The 27,875-nt window shown below is 35.9% G+C and overlaps 2 protein-coding genes, 1 non-coding gene and 1 pseudogene across 3 annotated transcripts; 1 reads left to right on the top strand and 3 right to left on the bottom strand.

Moving 5' to 3' along the window:
• Nucleotides 1–10,266: 10,266 nt before the first annotated feature.
• Nucleotides 10,267–10,385, bottom strand: LOC125469001. Its single transcript, XR_007251329.1, has one exon. It is a non-coding gene; the product is annotated as a 5S ribosomal RNA (ribosomal RNA).
• Nucleotides 10,386–12,328: 1,943 nt separating this feature from the next.
• Nucleotides 12,329–14,939, bottom strand: LOC103934459 (annotated as a pseudogene).
• An 873-nt stretch (nucleotides 14,940–15,812) lies between these two features.
• On the top strand, nucleotides 15,813–18,903 carry LOC125468724 (putative pentatricopeptide repeat-containing protein At3g49142). The gene has a single exon (XM_048565006.1). The coding sequence runs from the start codon at nucleotides 16,204–16,206 to the stop codon at nucleotides 17,779–17,781; it is 1,578 nt and encodes a 525-aa protein (XP_048420963.1). The 5' UTR covers nucleotides 15,813–16,203; the 3' UTR covers nucleotides 17,782–18,903.
• On the bottom strand, nucleotides 18,776–21,512 carry LOC103934445 (ras-related protein RABC2a-like). The gene is made up of 6 exons (XM_048565007.1): nucleotides 21,157–21,512; nucleotides 20,423–20,491; nucleotides 20,159–20,224; nucleotides 19,701–19,822; nucleotides 19,431–19,559; nucleotides 18,776–19,286 (listed from the first exon to the last, which is right to left on the bottom strand). The coding sequence occupies exons 1-6, from the start codon at nucleotides 21,299–21,301 to the stop codon at nucleotides 19,176–19,178; spliced, it is 642 nt and encodes a 213-aa protein (XP_048420964.1). The 5' UTR covers nucleotides 21,302–21,512; the 3' UTR covers nucleotides 18,776–19,175.
• Between the last annotated feature and the right edge of the window lie 6,363 nt (nucleotides 21,513–27,875).

The raw sequence follows: 27,875 nt of genomic DNA, 5'->3' as shown, positions 1-27,875 counted from the left end.
TGCAAAGCCTGCACTAAACTACCCTCCTCCTCCTCCTCCTTGTGTATTCTCACGTAATTAAAGGCTAATGAGCTAGTAATTAATTATATAGTCCTTTAAATTAAAAGCATAGTGATCATAAACGCCTGCCAAAACAAACAAAATAAGATAGCTACGGCACTTCGATTAGGTGTAAACACAAAGAGCCAAGGAAAAAGATGACAAAAATTGTAGAGGCACATTTGAATTAAATGAGAACAAGATTTCCTTGTTGTTCTCAGCACGTTAGGAGGCCGTGTTGGAAAACTAGGAGTATATAATATTAACAAGTTTCCTAGATTACTAACAGATGTTAACATGATACCTGATGCAGCCATTGCCGAACAAGAAAAGGATATCTTCTACTCGTTGAAAGACTCAATGTTCTTAAGGTGATAGAACCCAATAACGCAGAACTTTTCTTTACGAGCAGGGAGTCCTTATATAGATTAACATTCACCAACTTCCCTCTATCATGGAGAGTTGGTTTTTGTCAGTTAACAGCAGTTTCATCAAATAAGTGGGATGGTAGTTATCTCCACAATTGATATCCATATTCCCTTAATAATAGGAAGCAGTTTTTTCCACGTTTACAACTTACGTCAAACTGTATTGTTACCAAATACATTTCGTTCTTCACTAAATGATAGTTCAGTCCAATTAAGTTTCTAACATTCTCCCACTTGGACGTAAACTAATCATTTCATCGAAATGTTATCACAATTACAATATTGACTCCTTAGTGATCACATCCAGTTACACGTAACTTGCTTCCCCACATCTACCAGTATTAGTTCAAATGTCGAACTCTAGAAAACCATGTGCAGCTCTCATTGGCACATGCACTCTAAAATCACTGTCATTTGAGTCTAATCTGTATGATGTCAAGCTTTCAATGAACTTCACATTCATTTTTCTATGAATCAATTCAATCAACTTTATGGATCATCTTTGGATAATCACAGTTCCTTTACTGAATTGAAAATCATATACCACTTTGTGTTATATAAGCTATATAACTCAGAATAATCATAAAGATTCAGCACATGCATATTTATTACTGCAACTCAGTCTTAAACCATCACTTCTTAATTGTAATGGCATACTGATAATCATGCAAATACATATAAATAAGCATTCAAACATGCAATTCGTAAAAGAGTTTCTTACTCCCACATTTCAGCAGATTCCAGAGATTCGTGCACACCCATCTTCATGACATGTTCTTTGAATACTCCCACTGCTAAGGGTTTTGTCAATGGATCAGCTATCATAGAATTTGTGTCAATATGCTCGATCACAACCTCACCCTTTCTCACATGTTCTTTGACTGACAAATATTTGATGTCCATCAGTCTTGTAGCTTCTGACTTCTTATTATTTTTAGAAAAGAAAACAGCTGCCTTATTGTCACAATACAACACCAGTGGCCTTGAAATTGAATCCACAATTCCCATGAATTTGATCAAATTCTTCAGCCACAATCCCCTCTTTGTAGCTTCAAAACAAGCTATAAATTCAGCTTCCATAGTTGATGTAGCCAAGGCCTTTTGTTTTACACTTCTCCACGATACTGCAGCTCCAGCTAGGAAATACAAATATCCACTGGTTGATCTTCTATCATCTGTACAACCCGCAAAATCCGCATCAGTGTAGCCAAATAGTTCCAAGTTCTCCACTTTCTTATATACCAGCATGAATGACTTAGTCCTCTGCAAGTATCTTAATACTTTCTTCGCTGCAACCCAGTGTTGTTCACCTGGATTAGATTGATACCTTCCCAACACACTTATGGCAAAAGCCAAATCCGGTCTCGTACAAACCTGTGCATACATTAAACTCCCAACTAATGATGCATAAGGTTTGTTAATCATGCTTTGTTTTTCTAAGTCATTTCTCGGGCACTGAGACTTATTCAATCTATCACCCTTCCCCATTGGCACTTCTCCATTTGAACAGGTTTGCATATTGAACCGATGCAATACCTTCTCTATATATGATCTTTGTGAGAGTCCTAGCAAACCCTTTGATCTGTCTCTAATTATCTCAATCCCCAACACATATGACGCATTTCCCATATCTTTCATCTCAAAGGTATTGGACAACAATTTCTTAGTTTCATGTAAGAGGTTGATATCATTGCTAGCTAATAAGATATCATCCACATACAAAACAAGAAATATGAATTTCGAACTACATACCTTGAGATATATGCAATCATCTATTTTATTCTCATTGAAGCCAAGAGACGTGATTTTCTCATCAAATTTCATATACCATTGCCTGGAAGCTTGTTTCAAACCATATATTGACTTTCTCAACTTGCATACCATATTTTCTTCTCCTTGCTTAATGAAACCAGCTGGTTGTTCCATGAAGATTTCTTCCTCCAAATCACCATTCAAGAAGGCTGTCTTTACATCCATCTGATGAAGCTCCAGGTCATAATGAGCCACCAGTGCAAGAATTACCCGAAGTGAGTCCTTTGTTGAAACTGGTGAAAAAGTTTCTGTATAATCCACCCCTTCAGTTTGTGTGTAACCCTTTGCCACCAACCTCGCCTTATGTCTTTCAACCTTTCCACGTGAGTCTTTCTTTGTTTTAAAAACCCATTTATTTCCTATTGGTTTAATATTGGCTGGTGCAGGAACTAAAATCCATACGTGATTTGTTTGCATGGATCTCAATTCTTCATGCATTGCTTCCAACCATTTATCAGATTGCGAGCTGTCCATCGCTTCTTGGTAAGTGGCCGGATCATCAGACACACCCTCATTCATTTCAACCTCATGATAATACACCACATAGTCATCAGGGATGGCTGACCTTCTGACTCTTGGTGGTAATACCCTTCTATCATTTATCACCCCTTGCATTGAAGAACTCATTGGTACCTGAGATGAAGAAGCTACATTTATTGGACCAACATAAGAATTTAGTGGCACACCATTTGTATTTGTTTCGATTATTTCATCTTGATAATTAAAATCTTCAAGTTGAAAATCCAGTGTGGGAGGTTGCTGCAACTCCATTGAACCTTCAAAATTTTGATCTTCACGAACACTTATTTGCTCTTCAAAGTCAAAGGATGGCAATGGCTGTGAACTGCTCGATACTTCCCCATTCTCAATAAACTTGGCACTATTGGATTCAAAAATTCTGTTCGAAAGGTTTGGTGCATAGAATCTGTAGCCTTTAGATTTATCAGGAAACCCTACAAAATGACAAGAAATGGTTCTAGGATCCAATTTCTTCTCATTAGGATTATACATCCTTGCCTCTGCACTGCAGCCCCATATATGTAGATGATTCAAACTCGGCTTCCTACCAGTCCACATCTCGAAAGGAGTCTTGCAAACTGATTTACTAGGAACACGGTTTAAAATATAGTTTGCCATTTTTAAAGCTTCTCCCCACAAGTGTTGTGGAAGTGTTGAACAACTCATCATACTTCTCACCATATCCATCAGTGTCCTATTCCTTCTCTCAGCCACACCATTTTGTTGTGGTGTGCCTGGAGTAGTGTACTGAGCCTGAATCCCACACTCTTCCAAATATTGCGCCAAAGGTCCTTTGGATTGACCCTTCTCTGTGTACCTGCCATAGTATTCCCCTCCTCTATCTGACCTTAGGATCTTTATGGACATTTCTTGTTGTTTTTCAACTTCGGTTTTGAACACTTTAAAGCAATTTAATACAGAAGACTTATCTGAGATTAAATAGAGATATGAAAATCTCGAAAAATCATCCGTAAAAGTCACAAAATACACATTTCCACAAAGTGTTTTGGTTGGAAAAGGTCCACAAACGTCTGAATGAATAATCTCCAACAACTTTAGACTTCTAGTTGAAGTTTTCTTCTTAGAAATTATTAATTTTCCCTTAAAACACTCAATACAATTTGATAAGTCAAAGAAGTCTAAAGTCGGTAGGATATTATCCTTGACCAAGCGATCCATTCTAGTTTTCGAAATGTGTCCCAATCTTCTATGCCAAAGCATAGAAGATTTTTCATTTAAAAACATTCTTTTACTCGAACCCATTGAATCAACATTAAGGCAAGCAAAATCATTCACCACTGAACACAACAATTGCCAAAGATCATTGACTAGAAAACAAACTCCAAGAACATCTTTTGGATTATTTTTCAAGTAAATTCTGATACTCTCATTGTCTCCATTGAAAGCCAAACCAGATTTTACAAGTTTTGAAACAGAAACTAAATTCCTTCTAAGTGAAGGTACGTAGAGTACATCAACTAATTCTAAAATAAAACCACTAGATAATTCCAGCTTAAGGTTGCCTACTGCTTCCACAGCCACTTTATTGCCATTACCAACGAAAACTTGAAAAACTTCACTTCTTGTAGTTGTGACTCCTCTTGTGAAACCCTGCAAAGAATTGGTGATATGAACCGAACACCCAGTGTCAAACCACCAAGTATTTGGAGGGACTTCAACAAGATTAGTTTCAAAACAAACAAAAATTTTAACAAAAATACCTTTCTTAATTTTCCAGTTCTTGAGTTTCTCACAATTCTTCCTTATGTGTCCAGTGTTTTTGCAAAAATAGCACCTTATGTTGTCCATAATTTCCTTATGATCCTTCGGTCCCTTAGAGGAAGAAGCAGCTATAACAGTTCCTAGAGAAGAGTCTAGTTTAGAAGCCTTACCAGAATGAAACATTGGCCTCTTCCCTTTGTTGGTGTGCACGAAGTTCACAGCACCAAAGTTGGTGTTTCTTTTGAGCCTGCCTTCCTCCTGAGCACATATGGAAATTAGTTCATCCAGTGACCATTTTTCCTTCTGTGTGTTGTAAGTGATCTTCAGTTGATCAAAGGATTGAGGTAGGGAAGTCAATGCCATATGAACAACAAAAGCATCATCAACCGGGACCTCTAAGTCCTTCAATTTTGCTGCAGTGTCAACAAGCTTCAGTATGTGCTCCCTTACACTTTTGCCTTCATCAAACTTCAAACTGGTTAGCGTCGTCATCAATTCACCCATCTCGGCTTTCTCGGACTCTTTGAACTTTGCTCCAATTGAATCCAGAAAATCCTTAGCTTTCTCACAAGCAGGTATCCCACCTCTCACAGTCTCACTCATAGTTCTTCTCATCACCATGAGCGACATCCTGTTGGCTTTCTGCCACTTTTCATGTTTCAAACGTTGCTCAACAGTCGAAGTGTCAGTCAGCGATGCAGGTTCATCCTCTCTCAGTGCTAAATCGAGATCCATCAGGCCCAGCAAAATCTCAATGTCTTGTTTCCACCTTTTGAAGTTTCCTCCATTGAGCGGCTCGATCGATGAAAGGCTAAGTGCAGATGATGTTGCTGATGCAACCAAATAAAACATTAAATACAATTTTAATTTCATGCATCACTTACACATGTTTATATATTCCCTTTTGGTCAGAAATATAAACACTCCTTAAAAGTCATCATGTACATTCTGACCACTTCAATCATCTTTTATCACAGATATATCAAGTCTTTGGACAAGATAATTACAAGATTATACAAGGAATGATTCATTCAAACCTTATGCATTTTATATATTCTTTCCTTTGGAAAAGAGTATGAACATGCAATGAATCTTTATACCCTTATTTGCCAGAATATACATCCAGATCATTCACTTTGGTGAATTCAAAATATTATGGTAAGTGCTGCTTGACATTAAAAGAACTTTTGGGACAAAACACCCTCATGCATTTTATTGAAATAATGGATGCATTGAAATAATGGAAAACATGAAATAATGGAAAACACCCTCATGCATTTTATTGAAAGCATATGTTGTCGGATGAAATAATGGAAAACATGGGTGCTGTCATGTGCTTTTCGATTCGGTGCTGTCTTGTGCTTTGAATCAACATGTCATAATTAAAAATAAAAATTCACATGCTTGAAAACATATGCAGTTCGACACGTACATTCGAATCTAGGATATGTTAATTTGGCTCTGATACCAAATGTTGGAAAACTAGGAGTATATAATATTAACAAGTTTCCTAGATTACTAACAGATGTTAACATGATACCTGATGCAGCCATTGCCGAACAAGAAAAGGATATCTTCTACTCGTTGAAAGACTCAATGTTCTTAAGGTGATAGAACCCAATAACGCAGAACTTTTCTTTACGAGCAGGGAGTCCTTATATAGATTAACATTCACCAACTTCCCTCTATCATGGAGAGTTGGTTTTTGTCAGTTAACAGCAGTTTCATCAAATAAGTGGGATGGTAGTTATCTCCACAATTGATATCCATATTCCCTTAATAATAGGAAGCAGTTTTTTCCACGTTTACAACTTACGTCAAACTGTATTGTTACCAAATACATTTCGTTCTTCACTAAATGATAGTTCAGTCCAATTAAGTTTCTAACAGGCCGTGCACGAGGTTTGGCATAGCACACTATTTGGAAGAAGTATTTGTTTTTATTTTGCAAGAGAAATCTGATTGAGTTGGGCTTCTGTTGAAGATGATTGAATTCCAAATAAACTTTACAACATTGCGAGATCGTTAAACATTATTTTATACTACGTCACAATTAACCTGAAGACCCTTACAAGTTTGTTTTATAGTTGTAAATCAAAGAAGAAAAGGTAAAAAGGTTCTTATACATTGTTATATTAATCCGACGTGCACGCAACAAGATGTTAGCTCCAGCTTTCATCTCTATCTGATATTCTTTCCGGAAAATGCAAAATATACTGTCACATTGTGTAGAACGTACACGTATGCTCTATTGATTATGTACAAAATTGGGTTGATTTTGAACCAACTTACATTTGACCGTAAAATTACACAAATACAAGAACACATGTGAAATATCGCAAGAACACACATGAAATATTGTGGTTTACCCCACGTTGGGACTACGTCCACATTAGTGTAAATCTAGTTTCACTATGTATGAGAGTTACATTGCACATGGTGGCTTGTTATTTTTTTGAGAGAGTAGAGATGTTAGAAAATTTTCACCCTCCTAAAGTGGAGAAAAACTTGTGTGGGGCTTGTCTTGCCACTGAATTTTGCTGAGTGGCACTACAATCCAATCAAAACTCACCGCATGACAATTCTACAATATAAAACTCTTATTACTTTTTTATATTTAAAGCTCTCATAATTATTTTTTCTATGAGATTAATCTAATGTTTTTTTTTTCCTACTCGTGTCTTCCTTTCCTTTCTTCATAAGAATATGATAAAAAAAAAATTAAGCCATTCAAATTTTCTTCCCAAGTCCTTTCTATTGCTGGGAAAAAGGAAAATGGAGATGGAAGTTTGTTCCTTTTTCCTTTGTTGTGTAATATTTTTCAAAATCTATTTTTCCATTTTTACTTTTCACCTTCCTCAATGTATATATAAAAATATAGTTTTCTTCAGGTATGTGAACTCACCTTGTATCAACAGCCGGTTTTGGTCACTGGGTTTCCAACATTTGCAATCTTAACTACTGTAGTAAGTTTTGTGTTTAAAATATCAAAACGTTCATTATTATTTATAATATTGTTAAAAATATAGAATTAAATTTTAAATGAACGAACAACTCTTGTAAAAATACAGCTTTTGTAAAATATGAAATATGTGTTGGATTTTTTTTTTTTTCCATTTCATGACAGTGGGAGAAGATGACTTAATTGTTTTTTTCCCATATTCATATGAAGAAAGGAAAGACAGAGTGGGGAGGAAGAAGACAGTAGAGAAAATTTGGGAAGAAAAAAGAGAGAGAGGAGAAGAGGAAAAAAAAAACCATTAAATTATTCTTATGTTGTATATTAATTAGTAAGAAATATTTTTATAAGAGCTTTAAATTTAAAAATAAAAGATTATATTTAGACTTATCATGTGGTGAATTTTGATTGGATTGTAATGCCACTCAATAAAATCCAATGGCACGCCAAGTCCCACACAAGTTTTTCTCCCTAAAGTGAGGGTGAGAGGTCCTTTTTATAAGACAAGGGTTTCCTTTCCCTCTTTCGTACATAGCTCATGGCTAATGAGTGAGCCCTAGAAAGTGAGTCCCAAATATGGTACAACAGATTATTTTGTTAATTTTTTTGTTATAATTTTCAGTTTTGAAGGATGACTTTGTTATTTTATAATAAAAGAGGACACCTTAACCCCTAATTTCATGTTTAGGTTACAAATAAAATATGAAAATTTTTATTTGAACCCATATAACCTCTTTCTACACCCAACTTAAATTTTAAATGTGAATTGTCTTTCTTACCCTATTGCATAATCACAGTCAAGTACACGATAAAACTAACAATTAAATTGCAATTTATCAATAAACCCACATTATTGCTAGCCCATTGTGAGGCATAGCCTACCTCCCCCCCCCCCCCCCCCCCCACTTCTTTAATGTAAAAATATCATTTGTTCAATAAAAAAAACCCTAGATTCACGCAATATTTATCCTACGTTCATTCCGGCTAAAACGCTAAGAGCTCTTATAGAGAAAACAAACTTTTTTTTTTTTTTTAAATTATTATTATTATTATTATTATTATTAATGGATGATGATTTTGAAGTTTTAAATCCTCCAACTAAGGTATGAATTGATTTATGCAATTTTTTTTAGAGTTGAGAAGATGGGTTTTTAAGTTTCAATTCACAACCATCAATCTTGAACGTTGAAAAGATGAGTTATTGTGTTTCGCTGTGTAAATGGTGGCGAAGCCTCCCCTGCCAATTTGGTTTCCTCGAATCCACTCCATCACCATGGTTGGAAATCTAGGGCTAACCTAAAGAAACAAGGCTTTGCTACCACTTATTACTAAAGTAAACGAGCATGTTGTTTGCTACCACTTACCTTAGATCATGGAATAACTGAAAATTGGTTCATTAGGATGCAGCAGATACCACAACAAAGGGACACCAAAATACAAACAAATTAGCTAGCAACAATAGCGATGGGAACCATAGTGATGTACGCAGCAGCTCCAGCAACGGGGCACATCATCTTAAGAAATTCTATTAATTTCTACATAGAATAATGTTGTACTACATCAATTACGACATAATACTGTATTACATTAATGAAAGCATGCCATATGACTTTATGCTTATGCAATTTGGGATTTTATTCAAATTAGTTCTCTAATGAAAATTATTCAATTGGAATTTTATTTCCTAAATGGGTGTAAAGATAAATTTATATGTTGAATTGAGTTTGTGAGGGTAGATTAGGTAATAAACTTGAGTTTGAAAGATATTAGTTTTTTAATTAAAAATAATATAGGCGTAGAGAGTAAATTAAGTGTAAAAAAAGTTATAAGGGTTCAAATAAAATTTCTCATAAAATATTTAGGCTGTCATTTCGTTTTGAGTAAAGCATCTTTATAACAAAAATAAATGTTATAACAAAAAATAAAAATAAAAAGTCTCAAAATATTTGATGGGTACGGCATGTTTCCAAATCATGCACTCTCCTGTTTTGATTGCTTGTCGTTGAGGGAGGAATGGCTTCGGACTATTATTCCAAGGACTCGTTGGTATAAAGTATCGGATTGGAAATGACAATCCCTAAATTTATACCATATTGAAAGTAGATGAGAATAATTTTCTATTTTGAAAGGACTAGAAAAAAAATTAGACATGAAGAAAACTTCTTTATTCTAATCTTCATGGGAGGATTGAATGGATACGTTTTCTTTTTGAGTAACCCTTCTCATATCTCTATGTTTGTCACAATTTTCGTTAATGTTTCTTCTTCCAACATACCTTAAAAATAGTGTCTTATCCGCCGCTCAGTACTACAACACACATAAACAAAAATCATTTAATATGATAGAAGATGATATTCGAGATATGGATAAAAATACGAATAGAAAATATTTTGATTGGAGAATTCTCGATTTTTGTTAAAATGAAGGTCGATATTGAGGCCTGGATCAATATTGATATTGACACTAACAATAATAAATATACTAAGACCAGGATTAATAAGCATCAAATACGATCTAGTGATATTCTTCTTTATATTTACTTGTAAGTGAGAGGTCTTAGATTCGATTCTCGCCAAAGGTGAATTTGAACTACAGTATTATAGCTAGCCCAGTGTGAGGCTTAGCCTACCCCTCACACTTTAATGTAGATAATATCATTTGTAAAATAAAAAAAAATAAAAAAAAGTTAATGGTTTATCCATTTCAATTCAATCATGTATAGCAAACAACGCTTAAGAGGATCCATAATTGTTTTTATTTCATTTTTTTTTTCCCAAAATAGGTGGGGGGATGCAACACAAGGACTTCCCAGGAGGTCACCCATCCTAGTACTACTCTCGTCCAAACTCGTTTAACTTCAGAGTTCTGATGGGATCCAATGCATGTAAGTTGGAATGATCGCATCCAATGGTAGCTTTGCCTTTTTTTATATTTTATTTTATTTTTTATATTAAGAAACGATATTATATATCTACATTAAGGGGGAAGAGGGTGGGTTAAGCCTCACAATGAACTAGCAACAATGTGGTTCAAATTCACCTTTGACGAGAATCCAATTACCTAAGGCCTCTCACTTATAAGTGAAGAAAAATATCACTAAACCATAATACTAAGTGACAATAGCTTTACTTATTAAATAGCAAGAATACCATAAAGACCACCAACATGCAACTAAAGGGAGTTCAGTAATAACCAACAAGATCCTCTCCGGATCCTTTTGGTGAAGATCCTGGGGATCCGTGAATCATGTTCGTTCATCATACATCGTGTGGTTAGTTTTTGTCAAGTACTGTTTATGTTTATTTTTAAATAAAAAATTTAAAATGATTTATGACTGTACGATGTACGATGAACGGATACGACTCACGGATCCCCGGAATCCTCACAAAGAGGATCCAGCGAGGATCCGTACTCCAGTAATAAAGCCAATGAATTAAGTTTAAAGTTGTAAAACAGAAAAGCAAAAAAATGTTTGCAGGTTTACATGTGTGCTTATATAATATTTTTACATTATTTGCAAATCAAATTAATTATTAATAGAACATTATTCATCGATTAAAACTTCAAAAATATACCATTCTAACTCTTTCATCAAAACTGAGATAAAATAAAAATTATGGGCAAAAGTCTTCTCAGAATTGATACCAAGAGTGAGTCTGAATTTCCCTCAATGGTGGTATTTCCATCAAGAAGAAGTTTGAGCCCTTCTTTATCTAATAAGGTAATGAACAACGTCTTCTGCAAGACTGACAATTCCTCATACACAGCATGTTGCAACTGAGGGAACTCTGACTCACTATAATTTTTTGGCTTGAAGTTGGGCGCAGAAAGATTGTATGTCTACTCTAAACCTCAAGATCATGAAGGGGAGTTACCTTCTCATTCATTCGACTAGACTAAGCGAGAGATTGAGTGTGAACAGTTTCCTATCAAACTACTAGTTCAATCAATAATCTTCGTTAGGCTTGGGCTCAGGTTCTCTAAGTAGACAGGTAGGGGCTTGCTTCTCTCCGTAGTCTAACACTTGGTGCGACCGGATGCTAGTGCACTTATCTCACCCAATCTTTCTGGCATCTAGGTGCAAGAAGCAAATATTATGAAATAAAGGTCGGACATACCTTGAAACTTTAGGGCAGATACATTTTTGGATCACTTTTTTTGGGGTTTAATTTGACCTTCTTTCTAATGCTACGGCGCCCAAAGTAAAGTGTGACAAAGAAAGCAATCAAGTGCAGAAGAGCTAACTTAATCAGAGATTCGTATCAAGATAAATAAGGGAAGTCCCTTAGGCGCTGTGATAATCGGCCTAAAGATATGCTCATTATCAACAAAAAGGAAATAGAACAATTAAACAAAATGATTGAAGATATAAAAGAGAAAGGACCCACGTCCTCCACTTTTTGTTCAATTGTGGAGGTGTATTTTTACCCTTAATGATTTTAGATATTTTTTCGTTCCAGCCCACTCATTCCAACGGAATAGTAATTACATGCAGCATAAATTTTGTTGTTTTTTACACCAGCATCACAACCATGTAAACATAGCCAATCGTATTTAAAATTAAATAAACAAATAAATTTATTCTAGCCTCACTCAAGCACACTCATAGTTGTGTGTGCAGTTTACTAGCTATTTATTCATAATGCAACTATAATTCTACAAATTAAGGTCATTCCCAATCAGCATCAAGTCCATGAAGCTGGAGCTGGAGCCGGAGCAGAAGAGAAAATTCCTGCAATTTCCACATGGAAGAAATAAAGTCAAAGATTAGCTAGGGTTTCAATTAAAGATTAAATTATGACGATTGAAAACAAATTGAAGGGCTTAATCATGGAATTAACGGAATGCACTAACCACATCGAAGGAGGTTTTCGGGTGGTGGGCGCTCCTTAGCAGGGTTAGGGTCAGCATCGTAAACTCTCACATAGAGTTCTTGCCCTAAGTACCAATGCTTTAACAGTTGAGATCTCAAGTTCCACATCCCAGGGTTGTCAAGGAATGCATAAACTGCAGTCCATCCTCCAGGGTACACTTGGACTGTTGATCTCACAACAGGATCGTAGAGGTTGTATGTGTCCCGTGAATCCGTCGACCAATCTCCATTCCCAAACCTGCAGATAATTACCATAGATAATGTGGTCCGACTGTTAATCTGATAGACATATTAATAGTCTAAAAACATAACATGTCAGACGTATAAGTTTTTTACTTACCCAACGACATAAAATCCAAAACCATCTAAATGCCAAGAATCCATGGCATCCAAAGTATTCATGAACACAATTTCTATCCACCCTTTGTGGATTCCAGTCACGACGGACACTCCATATGCAGCATCGTCATTGACATAATGAGTCGGAAAAGCATCAAGTTGGTACACACCAGTGCCATTGACATAGTAATCGGCGAGTTTCAACGGGGTTTCTGGTGTTCTATATGACACATTGTTGACAACATAACGTGGTTCGTCACCAAGGTCAGCTACTGAACTTTGGAGGATGAAGGTTTGAGATAGGGTCACATTTGACGCATTGAAGGTTCCTTGTGGGTTAGGCCTAGCAGCTCCTGCAGTCAAGTTCCACCTGATCATGGTGAAGGAACAAATTAAATGGGGACATTAGAATGTGTATGATGAGAATTATTCCAAGCTGATTATATAGCATATACAAGTAGTTTTCCACTGAAATCGTAGAATGCAACATTATCACATAATTTACTAATCGACACTACGTTATAAACATGTATGACAATAAACACAATACCCTAAAGTACAAATCCCTCGCCCACCTATGCAATAACACTTAAATAGGTAACATTGTATAGTTTGTACGAGAATGTTCCAGTACTAAGCAATAATAATTGTTGTTGATGAAGCTTTCTTACCTAATAGATTTGGCTTGATCGACTGAGAAATCTAAATCAAAGGGTCAGGGCCATCAGGCAGAGGCCCACTAACTTGTGAGACTGAATTGGAATAGTGCAAAACCCCAATGCCCACAAGGCTAGTAAATTCAGACGTGTTGACCAACTTGGGAGATGCCACCATGTAATAATCAGCTGCATTTTGGTTAGCTGTGACAAGAACCGAGTATGATTGGCCGACATGCACATCCAGAGAATCCAACGCGATCTGATCAGTGTAGGATCCTTCTGTTTCAACCAGCACCATTTGATGGTTTTGAATCCTGAAATTGAAACTCAAAGCATTCCCCACGTTTGATATTCTCAACCTGTAAGTCATCCCTGCATAACAACTATGACATCATATGAAATATTGCTCACGCTATCATACGTAAATTAAATAGCAGTAACAATTGTTGTTTGTGAGATTTGAATTCAGTAATTGGAATCTGAATTAAAGTACCTTGTGTGACATTGAATGATTCATAGGATTTTGACATGGGGTTACCAAAAGGGCCTTTGCCATTCATCAAAATTATATCAGGGATTCCGTGGTAAGCCACTAGAGGAGTGCCCATTAATGCCCTAGTACTCTATTCGAATTTCATGCCCAAAAAAATTGTGTCAGCCAAAAGAAATGGAGCAAATTGATGTTGTTCATAAACAAAGTATCAAGTAAAAGACCTGGTAACTGTCATAAAACCAATCGCCAATAAGGAGATCAAATTCAGCTTCTGGTCTGGGGAAGGGGACGGCAATGACATTGCGGTTGATGACACGTATAGGTCCGAATCCTCCAGCAGCCTTGTGGAAATTGATGGAAGGGAAGTAGAAGAAACTGCCGATCTGATCCTTGGTCTGGAACACATAAGTCCAGCTTGTACCAGGTTGAATCGGGCAGTTTGTTCCAGAAACTCCATCTTGCCATGAGTTTAACCTTTGCTGTATGCCATTCCTGCACCAGCAACACAATTTTTCTCAAGTTCTCAGACCAACATTTGAACTCTATGCAAAAATTAATTATTTGTTACATACCATGTAAAGAGAAGAGATTCATCCATGTCGTTAAAGATGTTCACATGAACAAAATCATTCGTAGTGGCGTTGATAAGTGGCCCCGGGAACAATCCATTAATCGCGATAACCTGCTTGAAATCAAGGAAATTTAGAACAACCATTATTAGCAAATTGGAACTGCCAAGAACTAACTACTAAAAACTAGTGCTATTCCTTCACTTGTAAGTGATTAGGCCTTAGGTTCAATTCTCGCCAAAGGCAAATTTAAACTATATTATTATGGTTAGCCCAGTGTCAGGCTTAGTTCACTTTCTCACCCCCTTAGTATAGATAATATCGTCTGTTTCAAAGAAAAAAAAAACCTACTAAAAACTAGGTTTTGTTCTTCTTACAGGTTGATCTCGGGTCACAGGCTTGAATGTGGTGTCAAGTGTAACATGCCATTCCAGAAATATGTCAATAGCATTGGCTCTAGCAACAAGAACTACTGCTATCAGAACTGCCCACGCAATCGAGCGGTGGTTAAAGCCGGTACAGGCCATGTTTGAAGGCCTAAATTTGCAAGGCAGGTTCTTGTTTTTCTGCGTTTCTGGTTTTCTTGTGTTTGCAGATAGGCCATGTAAGCTTATACTATATACGTAAGTAACAAGGGAGGGAAAAAACAAGCAGGGAATAGGAAAGGAAACAGCTGGGAATTAGGATCAATCGTTGATATCTAGCACCTAAAGTAATAGAAATAGTAGTACACCATGCAATTTTTTTTTATTTATTTATTTATTTCTGTCAAAAGCACAACAAACATTAGTGACCAAGATAAAGCAAGCCGGCTGGTTAGATGAATTAGTCATGGCCTTGTTTTGATCAACTCTTAGCTAATCTTCATTTCGAAGACGTACATGTCCTCTACCACGTGTATCAATTTCGAGATTATCTTTTTTGGTTCTAATTTTTTCAGAGAGGACTTTGTATTTTGCTTCGTAATTAGGGATTTGATACTCAAAACTAATATATAGTGCTCGAAGCATCAATTTGAGACAGTTTGGTTTAATCAATTAATTAGGGATTTGATACTCAAAACTAATATATAGTGCTAGAAGCATCAATTTTGAGACAGTTGGTTTAATCATTTAATTGTAGTATTAAGAATCGTCTATCTATTTGCTACAATTGTTGACTAAATAATATTAGCTTTATTTTTTTTTTCACAACGATTATTACATAATCATTTATAAGACCGATTTAATCACAAGCACAAAAATCTATAAATCGTCCACTAAAAATTTGAGTAAATTTTTTTATCCATTCTTGAGTTACCAAATATTATTCTTTTATTAATTCAAAGAATCAACTAATCAATAAGTAAAATTGGAGCAATGCCATTTTCTTCCAACAAATTGTTTAGATGGTATGAAAATAATAGGGTCCGTTCTCTTTTCCTCAAATTTAACGTCCTTCTCGTCCACTACCCGAAAGCGGTGCTGCATTGCTTTCACCGCACGCAACCATGCGCACCCTCCTAAAACCACTGCTGGCACAAGATCCACGCTTCGTTTCATTCTATGCACCAATTTTTCAGTCCTTGACTGGCAAGAACTTGCTGAAACTAGGCCAACAAGTCCACGCGCAGATGGCCCTACGTGGGTTCGAACCCGATGCATATCTCGGCGCCAAGATGGTCGCAATGTATGCAAGCTCAGATGATCTCGACTCAGCCGTCGCTATCTTCCACAGAGTAAACAACCATCAACGCTTCTTTATAATTCGATCATTCGGGCGTATACGCTACATGGGTTCTCTGAGGAAACCATGGAAATCTATGGCAGAATGCATTCTTTAGGGCTTAAAGGAGACAACTTTACGTACCCTTTTGTTCTCAAGTGTTGTGCGGAACTGTCGAGGATTTGGATTGGAAAATGTGTTCATGGGTTGAGTTTGAGAGTTGGGTTAGAATCTGATATGTATGTTGGGACTTCTTTGATCAACATGTATGTGAAATGTTGTGATATGAGTGATGCACGTAGGCTGTTCGATAAAATGACTGTGAGAGATGTTTCGTCTTGGAATGCATTGATTGCGGGATACATGAAAGATGGGGAGATTTGTCTTGCTGAGGGTTTGTTTGGGCAAATGCCGGACAGAAATATTGTTTCTTGGACGGCTATGATATCAGGGTACACTCAAAATGGGCTTGCGGAGCAAGCATTGTTTTTGTTTGATGAGATGTTGAAGAAAGATTCGAAGGTTAAGCCGAACTGGGTGACGATAATGAGTGTTCTTCCTGCATGTGCACATTCCGCTGCCCTCGAGCGAGGGAGAAAAATTCACAACTTTGCGAGCAGGATTGGTTTAGAGTCTAATGTTTCCATACAGACAGCACTCCTCGCAATGTATGCTAAATGTGGGAGCCTTTTGGATGCTCATCAGTGTTTCGAAAGAGTACGTCGAACTCAAAATAATGTAGTTGCATGGAATACAATGATAACAGCTTATGCCTCACATGGACGCGGATCAGAAGCTGTTTCCACCTTTGAGGACATGATCGTGGCCGGGGTTCAACCTGATAACATTACATTCACAGGGTTGTTATCAGGATGCAGCCATTCAGGGCTTGTTGATGTTGGCCTAAAATACTTCAATTACATGAAAACAGTATACTCTGTCGAACCCAGGGTTGAACATTATGCTTGTGTTGTTGATCTTCTGGGTCGTGCAGGGCGCTTGGCAGAAGCTAAAGATCTTATAAGTAAAATGCCAATGCAAGCAGGGCCAAGCATTTGGGGTGCAATGTTATCGGCTTGTCGGAAACACCATAACTTGGAAATTGCCGAAATTGCAGCTAGAAATCTATTCATCTTAGAACCAGAAAATAGTGGCAACTATGTCATGCTGTCAAACATATATGCTGAAGCCGGCATGTGGAAGGAAGTGGACAATTTGAGAGTTCTTTTGAAAGCTCAAGGCGTGAAGAAGAACCCTGGATGCAGTTGGACAGAGGTCAATGGGAAAGCTCACTTGTTTCTTGGTGGAGATACATCTCACCCTCAAGCAAAAGAAATTTACGAGTTCTTGCTGGACGAGTTACCAAAGAAAATTAAGGCAGCCGGTTATGTACCTGACACTAGCTTTGTTTTGCATGATGTTAGTGAGGAGGAGAAAGAACATAGCCTGACAACCCACAGTGAAAAGCTTGCCATTGCCTTTGGACTTCTTAATACTAGTCCTGGAGTAGTTCTTCGAGTGACCAAGAACCTTCGAATCTGTGGAGATTGCCACACAGCCACCAAGCTAATATCGAGAATCTACAAACGGGAGATAATTGTAAGAGACTTGAATAGGTTCCATCATTTTAAAGATGGGAACTGTTCCTGTGGAGATTATTGGTGATAAAGGAGTTTAGTTTCGCATTAATCAAAGGTACGACTTGTTCGAAAGATGCAAGGGCACTATTACCATCAACCATGCATATCCAAATCATCAAATTCTCATGCAAGCTTCCCACTTTAACCATGTTGCTAAAGAGAGAGCCAAACCAAAACCCCCGAACAAATCTTTCGAGTGACTGCTACGAGTTGAGAATTTTCGCTCAGCAGCGGACACATTCACGAACCCCTCTTAGAAGCTTGGAAGATTGGAAAGCTCCTCCATAATGTGTCATGGGCTTAACTGAGTAATACGCATGTGAAGAGGACAGGCCGAGTCTAGGATGGTTTGTTTCTTGTTACGTTGGAGGTTCAAGTTTGTCGGAGACTTTGAGTAGACAATTTAACTGAGTTATATTCCAGCTTTGTTTGTGCAAAGCATAAGGCCTTTGGAGGTGAAAAGATGGCTAAAACGTTCTGGCGCTGTAATGCTTTAGCCGCCATTTTGTCTATGAAGATTATTGTAGTGATTAGATAGGGACTTGTGTATAAGTTTTGGTGCTAATTGTGTGGGATTATTTTAGTGAATCCGGTTTCATAAGCAGAATACATTGTCAATCCTCTTCGAAGCTCACAAAAACCACGGTTTGATGGCAGATCGGAAACTAAGATGACGTTATCCGGTGAAGTTGAGTTATATTGTACAGAAAGACAATGTCCGGCGGACTCCGGCCAAGACATTTTGATGAGACTGGTGTTTTAGGGTTTTAGCTGTCTTCTAGGTATACATGTGGCTCCATAGCGGAACTGGTCATTGGCTCTACTCGTTTCTTTCCTACCGAACCAGAGAGCCGAATGTTATGTCAAGAGGACCAACAACGGTGGGAGTAGTAACGAGAATGATTCCGAGATAGAATGGATCTTCCTGAATTCATTCATCACGTTTTTCACACGGACGAAAACAATGAGGGATTTCGTTATCATGAACAATGAATGAAGACATGATTGAAGAAAAATGCTAAAAACTCAAATAAGGATGCAAAATCCCACTTTCCATTTGTACATCGAAGCCGTTATCTGTGCTGTTCATTTTATGTACATCTCATATAATTTACAGACATTTATCGACGCAGAGCGATTTATTTTATTGTTTTTCCAACCAGTACTCTCTAATCTGTATTTCTCTGAAACGCCCTAAACAAATTGACTAAAACTCAAGCAAACTACTAACACCTTCTGCGTAATACTAAGTTCGATGTCCAAACAAATATAGCTAAACCAGAACCTTTTTACTATAACCTTAGTTCTCAAATTGGTAATGGGAGTGATGGCAATGGCTTGACAAAAGCCCTTCGAAGAGTACACAGCCGCCAATTGTCATTACACCGATTCTTGTACCAACGTTCTCTAGCGTTGTCATCAAGAACAGCAATCACCATTGCAAGGAAATCGATCTTCTTGTTTCTGCTTCAAAATGTGTCTCTTCACTTCTACAGATCCACTGTCTAGTAAACTCGGCACCTCCAGCATCTGTCAAAATATTAGGATTGTAACGAAGTTAAATGAAAGCCTATGCCATGGGAGTTAGGGAATTATTGCAGCAAACTCGACAGAAAATCATTTGGCTCGTATGTCTGAAGTCGAAAAAATGCAAGCCTTTCCAAAAGAATATACCTTCAGTGTGAGATCTTTAAAGCATTGTTGAACATTTTCTCTAGTTTTCGCACTGCATTCAAGAAACAAACATTTATGCTCCTGTGCAAGAGCCATGCCCTCTTCTCGAGTTACAGCCCTCTCGTTTTCCTGGAAAGTGTTGAACAATATAGGAATCAGATATCAACAGCAGCTTCGAGAAGCAGGAAAACTCACAGCATCTACTAAATGAAACTCAGAGCGTACACTAAAAGAAAGAAGTTTAAGAAACCACAGCACAAACAAACTTACCCTGTCAACTTTATTCCCTACTAGAATTTTGATACACTCGGTATTAGTGGAGTACGTCTCTACTTCCTTCGCCCAGATATTCAACAAGTTTGTAAAGGTTTCTCGCCGTGTCACGTCATACACTAAGATTGAAATCAAATGGCAAATCAGTCAGATTTTTTTTCTGAAGCAGCTACGTTCGAAGCAACAGAAAGAAAAACAATTGGAATGGGAGAGTCAGAGTCGAAAGGGGATGCGTTATGAACTTCTAAGTCACCTCTATAGTGAAAATATATATATATATATATATATATATATACACACACACACACATACATATATATCAAAGTGCAACGGAATATTATGTTTTCAATGGCCAAGCACCCTTTTCCTTTGCTTCTGATAATTGAAAGCCACTCAAAAAATGCGCAATGTAAGGTTTACATAAACGCAATGACAATGACATACGACATACGTACCAAGAATGATACCATGTGCACCTCTGTAATACGAACTTATTACCGTTCCAAACCTCTCCTGTCCAGCTGCAACACCAAAAGAAGAACACTTGACGAATAAACGAGGAGAATATTTTTTCTTGAAGTCAAGTATAAAATCAACAATTTGCTTAAAAGCCAAGTAAAATCAACGTTTTAGTATTGAAAGAAAACTAATGAGGAGAATATATTTCCTTGTTGAAGTCTCAAGGAAGTTGACAGATTATAGTTAGGTCCACTGAATACCTGTGTCCCAGATTGTAAGCTTCAATCTCTTTCCGCCAACTAAAATCTGCTTGACCTTAAAATCCACACCTTCAAATGGTTGGTAAAGCACATCAGCACCAAAAATAATGACAATCCGAAAATTACAGTCAATCAAGAATTTCACAATTCGCCTCGAAACTTCCACATGAAAATAGCGGAAATTAGTCCGCCGGCGAAGAGCAAGGCATATGCCGGAAACCTAACAATTGTATAGGAATCACAAGGAGTTCTGCTCCGTTTAGGGAAGTGAGTAATTACACTGAAATCGGTATTTACGAGATGCAAGCAAGATAAAAGCTATTATTGTCCCCAACTACAATTGCATGATAACTGTTTGAGGACATGAAAATATAAGCGGATATACATGCAAACTATATTTCTAACCCTAAATACAGAAATTATCTTATGCAAACCGTCGCTTACTTGAATATTTTTCTAGATAATTTACATAAAATTCATCTAAACCGCGAGAAGAGTGATTCAAACTTAGAGGGAGCACACTTCTCGAGCTAACTTGACTTACCTTGACTAACCCCAGGTCTAGATGGTATTTGCAACATAAAGAAACAAAAACTGGGTATTTAAAAAGAGTTAATTAGAACCAAAATAAGCACTTGAACATGTCACTGATTCATGAATTTCAAAAAAAAAAACGATGCAAGAACTAACCAATATCAATTGAAAATCGTAGGAGATAAACTTCAAAAAATTACCAATGGTGGGGGGCAAGTCTTGAACAAAAGTGGAGATGAAGCTCAGGAGAAGGCTGCTCTTTCCAACACCAGAATCACCGGTCAGCAAAATCTTGAACGAGTAATCATAATTGTGGCTCCCTCCTTTTGGTGAAGAACCCTTCATTCTTTGATGCTGGTTTTAACTCAATTTACACTCATCAAATTAATTAAATAACAACAAAAAGCTTTCACTATTTCTCAATTCTTGTTTAGTTATGTGAAGGTGGTTCTGTTTATTTTTGATAAAACACAAGAACGAGAGGAGGAGGAGAGAGAGAGAGAGATGGAAAATGGGAAACTTCCTGAGGTTGGGGGAGACAGGTGGGGTTGGAGGGGAGGAGTGTAGCATACGTGTAAATTGTTCAACGAGATCTGGTTATGTTGTACAAATGGCTGAATCATATATTAATCATTGCACAATAATTTAGACAACAATTTTCTTCGACACAACGATATTTTAATTTAAAAATAATAAAAATTGAGCTAGAATTCAAACTCAACACATATATTAAACATCCTCCTTGTTATTTATAAACTCAAAACTCTTTACTCGTTGTGTAGTGAAAATAAATATAACGTTAAACTATGGTACCACCGATATTAAAACATAAATTAGAATGATTTGCAGTCCTAAAACAGTGTGATTAGTGTAAATGGATTACAGTTTAAGTTAATGTGGTTGGACAAAATTCTTCTTTCCTTGGAACGGCAAATTTGGAGCTTTGTTTGACTCACTCAGCCCTCAGCCCCACGCGCCTTCTCAGCCGGAGTTTTGTTATTTAATAATTTGTCTCGTTGTGAATGAAATGCCCCTAACACTGTCGCAATTTAGTCAAAGTCTTAAACTTTCAACTAATCACTAGCCAATAATGTAACGTTTTTTAGTGACTGTTGAGAATCTTATCCACTCGACGGTCCACTATGGTAAAAAGACGTGATTGCATAAAGAATTGAAGATAGTGGAAACTATATTTACTCTTTTCATATTGGATGCTCAATTATTTCTCTATTTTTTTTCAATCTAGTTTAGCTTGAGTTTAAAAGATCGTGGATCTATTCTAGTCATTTCGATGAATTTTGCGTTTTATTTGTTGTTTGTTATTACTTGGTATTATCATTTAGTAAATATAATGTTGCGTTTCTATCTATGTGTTTTGAATTTGAAATTTCTTCATCTCTTAAATTGATACAATAATTATGAATCATTCCCTTGCTATAATAAAATATCATAATCTATTTTAAAATATCGGTGATGTTCAAACAGACAAAAGATGTAAGCTGATTTAATTCAACAATATTAAATGCAATGTAATAAAATTGAAATCTCGTAATCTATTTTAAAATATTGGTCCTATCTTAAAAGTTGTAAAGTGTAATTCCAATTTTTTTTAACTCATATTGCTTAATACAAATGCAATTAATGTAAGAAGAAAAACAATATTAAAAGAAAACAAAATGAATGGAGTCTTGTATAAACTGGAAACAGTGTTTAACATATTGATATCCGTAAAAATATCAATATGCAAATTTGTAGAAATATTAACGGATATATCGAACATTAATATCTATATCGGTTGTTTTCGATAGAAATGGTAGAATTTAAAATGAAACTTTAGAGATTGTTAAACATTTGTATGGAAGAATATAAAAGTTTATTCGATATTTAACAGATTGTTAGAAATTGACATTATCTGTCGATTTTAGCCTAAATTGAAGAGCTTCTCTAATATGAAATTACGTTTAAAATTCAGCTCCATTTTCATACATTCTCTAGTTTTTTTTTTTTTATTTCTATAAAAATATCGACCGCATCAAATAAATTTTAAACACTTACTTAAAATTCCATATATGGACTGAGTATGCACTTACAAGACTGGTGACTGGTGAGGTAACCTAAAGCAGCAATATTATATATTTTTGGGTGATTTTGTGAAAAATCAATAAAAAGTTATAATATTAACAATAGATCAACAACATTTATGTTAATTATAAATAGGTCAATCATGTATTGTGTTACTTAAATGCATTTAAAATAAACAAAAATTCCAAAATTTGTCACTACAGCTGGCACTCACTTCAACTAACACTCTTTTTCTCATAGTTTTATATTCAGAATAAGTCAATACGGATCAGACATTGCATTGCAATGTCTGTTTCTTGATTTTGTTTTTTACATTTGGATTCAGACGCTGCAATGTAGTGTCTATTTACTGGTTTCGTTTTTTCCATCACTCACATGCCTTCTACATGTTCCTTTGTACATTTGGATTAAACACTGCAATGCAATGTCCGTTTCCTAATTTTGTTTTTCAATTTTGGATTCAAACGCTGCGTTTGAGTATCCGTTTCTTGGCTCTATTTTTTCCATCACTCACACGTCTCCTACACTTCACACCTCATGCAACTCCTGATTTTTACATTTAGATTTAAACACTATAATACAATGTCTATTTCCTAGCTCTGTTTTTTTACATTTGGATTCATACACTCTAATGCAATGTATGTTTCCTGGTTTTATTTATTTATTTTATTTTTACATTTGGATGTCTAGTTGAGTAAACTCATCCATGTAAACAAATGGTGAGAGAGAGTGATAGAATATACATGTTCTAACTATTTATAGGATTCAGATCCTCTCAAGATTAGTTCCATATGAATAGAAATCCAAAGGCCGATACCTCTTCCCCCGCCTCTCTTTCCCCTCAACTTCTCTTTCTTCGTTGCACCCCCACACCCACTGTTGCTAACAAACCTCAAATTCAATTACAGGTCATATGTGCTTAAAGTTTGATTTTTTTTTTTTTTTCGTGCTCCCTTACTGTTTTAGCTTTTTATTTGTCATCTCTTTCTTCTTCTTCATCTTTGAGATTTCTCTCTCTGTAATTCTTTCATAGTTATGAAAAAGATCTCTACAATCAAAAGACATTGGTTTGCACGGCCTCTCTCTTTATTGTTTTGTTAACATCGACTGAGATTTTAAGATCAAGGGACTTGCAATTGGGGGAGGTGGCCATTGTGGGACTGATTTTGGAAAGGGTAAGGTGAGGGGCCTACAATTGGTGGTTGCATCGGTGTTGGGGCTGATTTTGAGGTGGGGTTGAATTGAATTTGGAATTTGGGGAGTTGGTAGTTCAAGGTTGAGAAAGAGAAGAGTTGAGGGGAAAAGAGAAGGATAAGAGATTAATTTTGGCCGTTGGATTTGTATCAATGGATGAGATCGATCAGCCCGGAGGATCTCCCCAAAATTGATCTGAAAATGATGTAAATTTGTATTTATAATAGCTTAAGCCCATATGACATTTATAGAGAGAGAAAAAGAGAAGGATAGAATAGTCAAATTCTAACTATTTATAATGACTTAAAGCCTGTGTGGCATTCATCATTGAACTATGCCTAATTAATAAAAATTGGGTTTCTATCACAAATGGTCCCTGAAATTGACTCATCCCATCAAGATGGTCTCTGAAATTGAAAATCAATCAATATAGTCCCTTCAATGTGATCATTCTGTCACAATTCCGTAAAAAATTATGTTATGTGTAGATGTGGCACATAAATGGGTCCCGTAAGTCTAATTAAATATTATTATGTGATTAAAAATATTTAAATAATTTATTTATTATTTTTCTATAAAGGGTTTTTATCACAAATGGTCCTTGAAACTGACCCATCTCATCAAGATGGTCCTTGAAATTCAAAATCGATCAATGTAATCCCTAAAAAAGTATATTGCAAATCAATGTGGTCCTTCCATTACAATTTTGTCAAAAATTATGTTATGTACTAATATGACACATAAGTGGGTCCCACAAGTCTAATTAAAGGTGGAAAAAAAAAAGAAGAAAAACATAAGTTGGGTGTCGTGAAGAACAAAGCAAGAAGCCTTTACGACTTCCCATAACCCACCAAATTGAGTTGAGGGATTTTTTCTGTAGAACTCATCACCTATTTCCAATTTTCGTAACGATCCAGTTGGGGACTTCAGTTTTAAAATCCTAACACAATTTTTTGTGGAAAAATTCTTTAATTTCAAAGGAAGAATATAGTTTTTTTTTTATTGTGAAATTACTAAGAAGGAATAGCAAAACTCTAGTTTTTCTTGTGTGAAACCCTAATCAGATCACTGCCCCTCCCTAATGGGTCTTTCCCTAACCTGTCGCTCCAAACCCACTATCACGGATCTCACCCTCTTCCCCTTTGATGCAAGCCTCATACCCCAACCTTGATTACGTGTTTCATTTTGTCCGACGATAATGATATTTGGGATTCGATTCCGATGATAATAGATGAGAGAGAGAGAAATGAGTTGCATGAGCGGCAAGGTGGGTTGAGGTGCTGGGTACAGATCTCTGACATTCATCCTTTTTTTCTATTTTTGCTTACTCTAGAAGCGAGCATGGTGGTACAGGCTTGATGCGGCGGAGTGGGATGGGGATTAGAAGAAGATGAATCTTCTTTGTTTTTATTTGTTATTTTATTAGTTATGTAAGTGTTTTTATCACAAATGGTCCTTGAAAATGGCTCATCCTAGCAAGTTGTCTCTGAAATTGAAAATCAATCAATGTAATTCCTGAAAATAAGTGTTCCAAATCAATGTGATTTTTCCGTCACAATTTCATCAAAAATTCTGTTATGGGCTGATGTGGCACATAATTAGGTCCCACAAGTCTAATTAAATATTATTATGTGAATTAAAAATATTTAAATAATAATTTATTTATTATTTTTATATAATGGTAGTATTTAATAATAATTTATTTATTATTTTTACATAAGTTTTTTTTTTTAATCACAAATGCTCCCTGAAATTGACCTATCACATCAAGATGGTTCCTGAAATCCAAAATCGATCAATGTAGTCCCTGAAAATGGACATCGCAAATCAATGTGGTCATTCCATCACAATTCTGTCAAAAATTATGTTATGTACTGATGTGGCACATAAGTGGATCCCACAAGTCTAATTAAATATTATGATGTGGAAAAACAAAAAGGAAAACAGAAGTTAGTTATCATGAAGAACAAAGCAAGAAGCCTCTGCAGCTGCCCAGAACCCACAAAATCGAGTTGAGGGATTTTTTTCTTTTAAACTTGCCGCTCATACGACTCATTTATCTCTCTCTCTCTCTCTCTCTCTCATATCTATTTTCGCCTGAATCAAAACCCAAATTAAGATCACTACCGTCAGACAAAATTAAACAAGTAATCAAGGTTGGCGTAGGGGGCTTGCATCAAAGGGGAACAGGGTAAGATCTGTGAGAGTGGGTTTAGAGCGATGGGTTGGGGAAGGACTCATTAGAAAGAGGCAGTGATCTGATTAGGGTTTCACAAAAAAAAAAAAAAAAAAACAAAAAAACAAAACAAAACAAAACAAGCTATAGCTCTGGTCTTCCTTCTTAGTAATTTCACAATAAAAAAGAAATATAGCTATATTCTTCCTTAGAAATTAAAGAATCAAAGATTGTGTTAGGATTTTAAAATTGAAGTCCCAACTAGATCGTTGTAAAAATTGGAAACAAGTGACGAGTTCTATAGACAAAATCCCTCAACTCGATTTGGTGGGTTCTGAGCAGCTGCAAAGGCTTCTTGCTTTCTTCTTCACAACAACCAACTTTTGTTTTCCTTTTTTTTTTTTTTTTTTCCGCATCATAATATTTAATTAGTGGAATCCTCTTATGTGTAACATCAGCACATAACAGAATTTTTGACATAATTGTGACGGAATGACCACATTAATTTGAGACGTCCATTTTCATGAACTACTTTGATTGGTTTTTGAATTTCAGGACCATCTTGATGAGATGATTTAATTTCAGGAACTATTTGTGATAAAACCCATAAACATATATCATTGATTAGATTCAAAACAAAAATATGTCATTGATATATGGCTTAATAATAAAGTTTTTATCAATTTTTGGCTAAATTACCTTATATTTTTGGACAAGGATTGTCTGCCCTCCCACTTCTGGTGCCTTCCCGTACCCTATTGTATGTGTGGTCATGGTTAAATTACGTCAATATTTTATATTACTATTCATTTTTGTTTTATTATCTTTATTAAAAACAATATAAAATATTGACGTGACTTAATCATGACCATATAAAACAAGAGGACATAAGAAAACATCGGAAGTTAGAGGGCAGACAATCCTTGTCTTATATTTTTAGCCAGAAATTTGAAAAGTTCGGAATTCAGTACAATTGGCAGAGATGGTGCCACGGCTTTTGCCACGTTTTGAGCATGCAAAGCAGCATGCAACCAGCACGCAAGCACACGTATCCTGTCTAGCTACGTACCCACACCATCAGCCTCCGCTTATCTTGTCAAATTATTATTTTTCAATTCAATAATATTAATTAGGCTAATTAATTTATCAATTATGTTTTAGTGTATATCAATATTTGTAACCGTTAAATTATTCGTCCAATGCTCAATGACTAGATTTACAATCACATAATATAGTAGCTAGCAAGAATTTTGAATTCAAATGTGTCACATAAGAATTAATACTTCAACTTATTCTTTTATTTTCTTTGACATAAGAGATTTATTCAGAATCTGTGTATTCTATCACACTTACAATCGATTTCTTGGAGAATGGGATGAAAAAATGTTAACAAAGGAAATTAGACTAATATCTTATAGTTATAACCACTATCAAAAAAAAAAAACAAAAAAGGTAACATCGTATTAC

Source organism: the organism of the source record quoted next, unplaced genomic scaffold (assembly GCF_019419815.1).
Source record: "Pyrus x bretschneideri cultivar Hongxiangsu unplaced genomic scaffold, Pyrus_bretschneideri_v1 Contig4, whole genome shotgun sequence".
In the NCBI taxonomy this organism is placed as follows: Eukaryota; Viridiplantae; Streptophyta; class Magnoliopsida; order Rosales; family Rosaceae; genus Pyrus; species Pyrus x bretschneideri.
Note: the sequence above shows the minus strand (reverse complement) of the source record. Positions and strands in the feature narration are given on the sequence as shown.

What these genes read in the sequence shown, in the direction of transcription:
- LOC125468724 (XM_048565006.1), top strand. Translation starts at nt 16,204, where the DNA reads ATGGAAATCTATGGCAGAATGCATTCTTTAGGGCTTAAAGGAGACAAC.
- LOC103934445 (XM_048565007.1), bottom strand. Translation starts at nt 21,301, where the DNA reads ATGAAGGGTTCTTCACCAAAAGGAGGGAGCCACAATTATGATTACTCG. An exon ending in GCTTACAATCTGGGACACAG is followed by an intron (nt 20,225 to 20,422) that starts GTATTCAGTGGA and finishes TTGGTGTTGCAG; the next exon opens with CTGGACAGGAGAGGTTTGGA. An exon ending in TGCACATGGTATCATTCTTG is followed by an intron (nt 19,823 to 20,158) that starts GTACGTATGTCG and finishes TTTCAATCTTAG; the next exon opens with TGTATGACGTGACACGGCGA.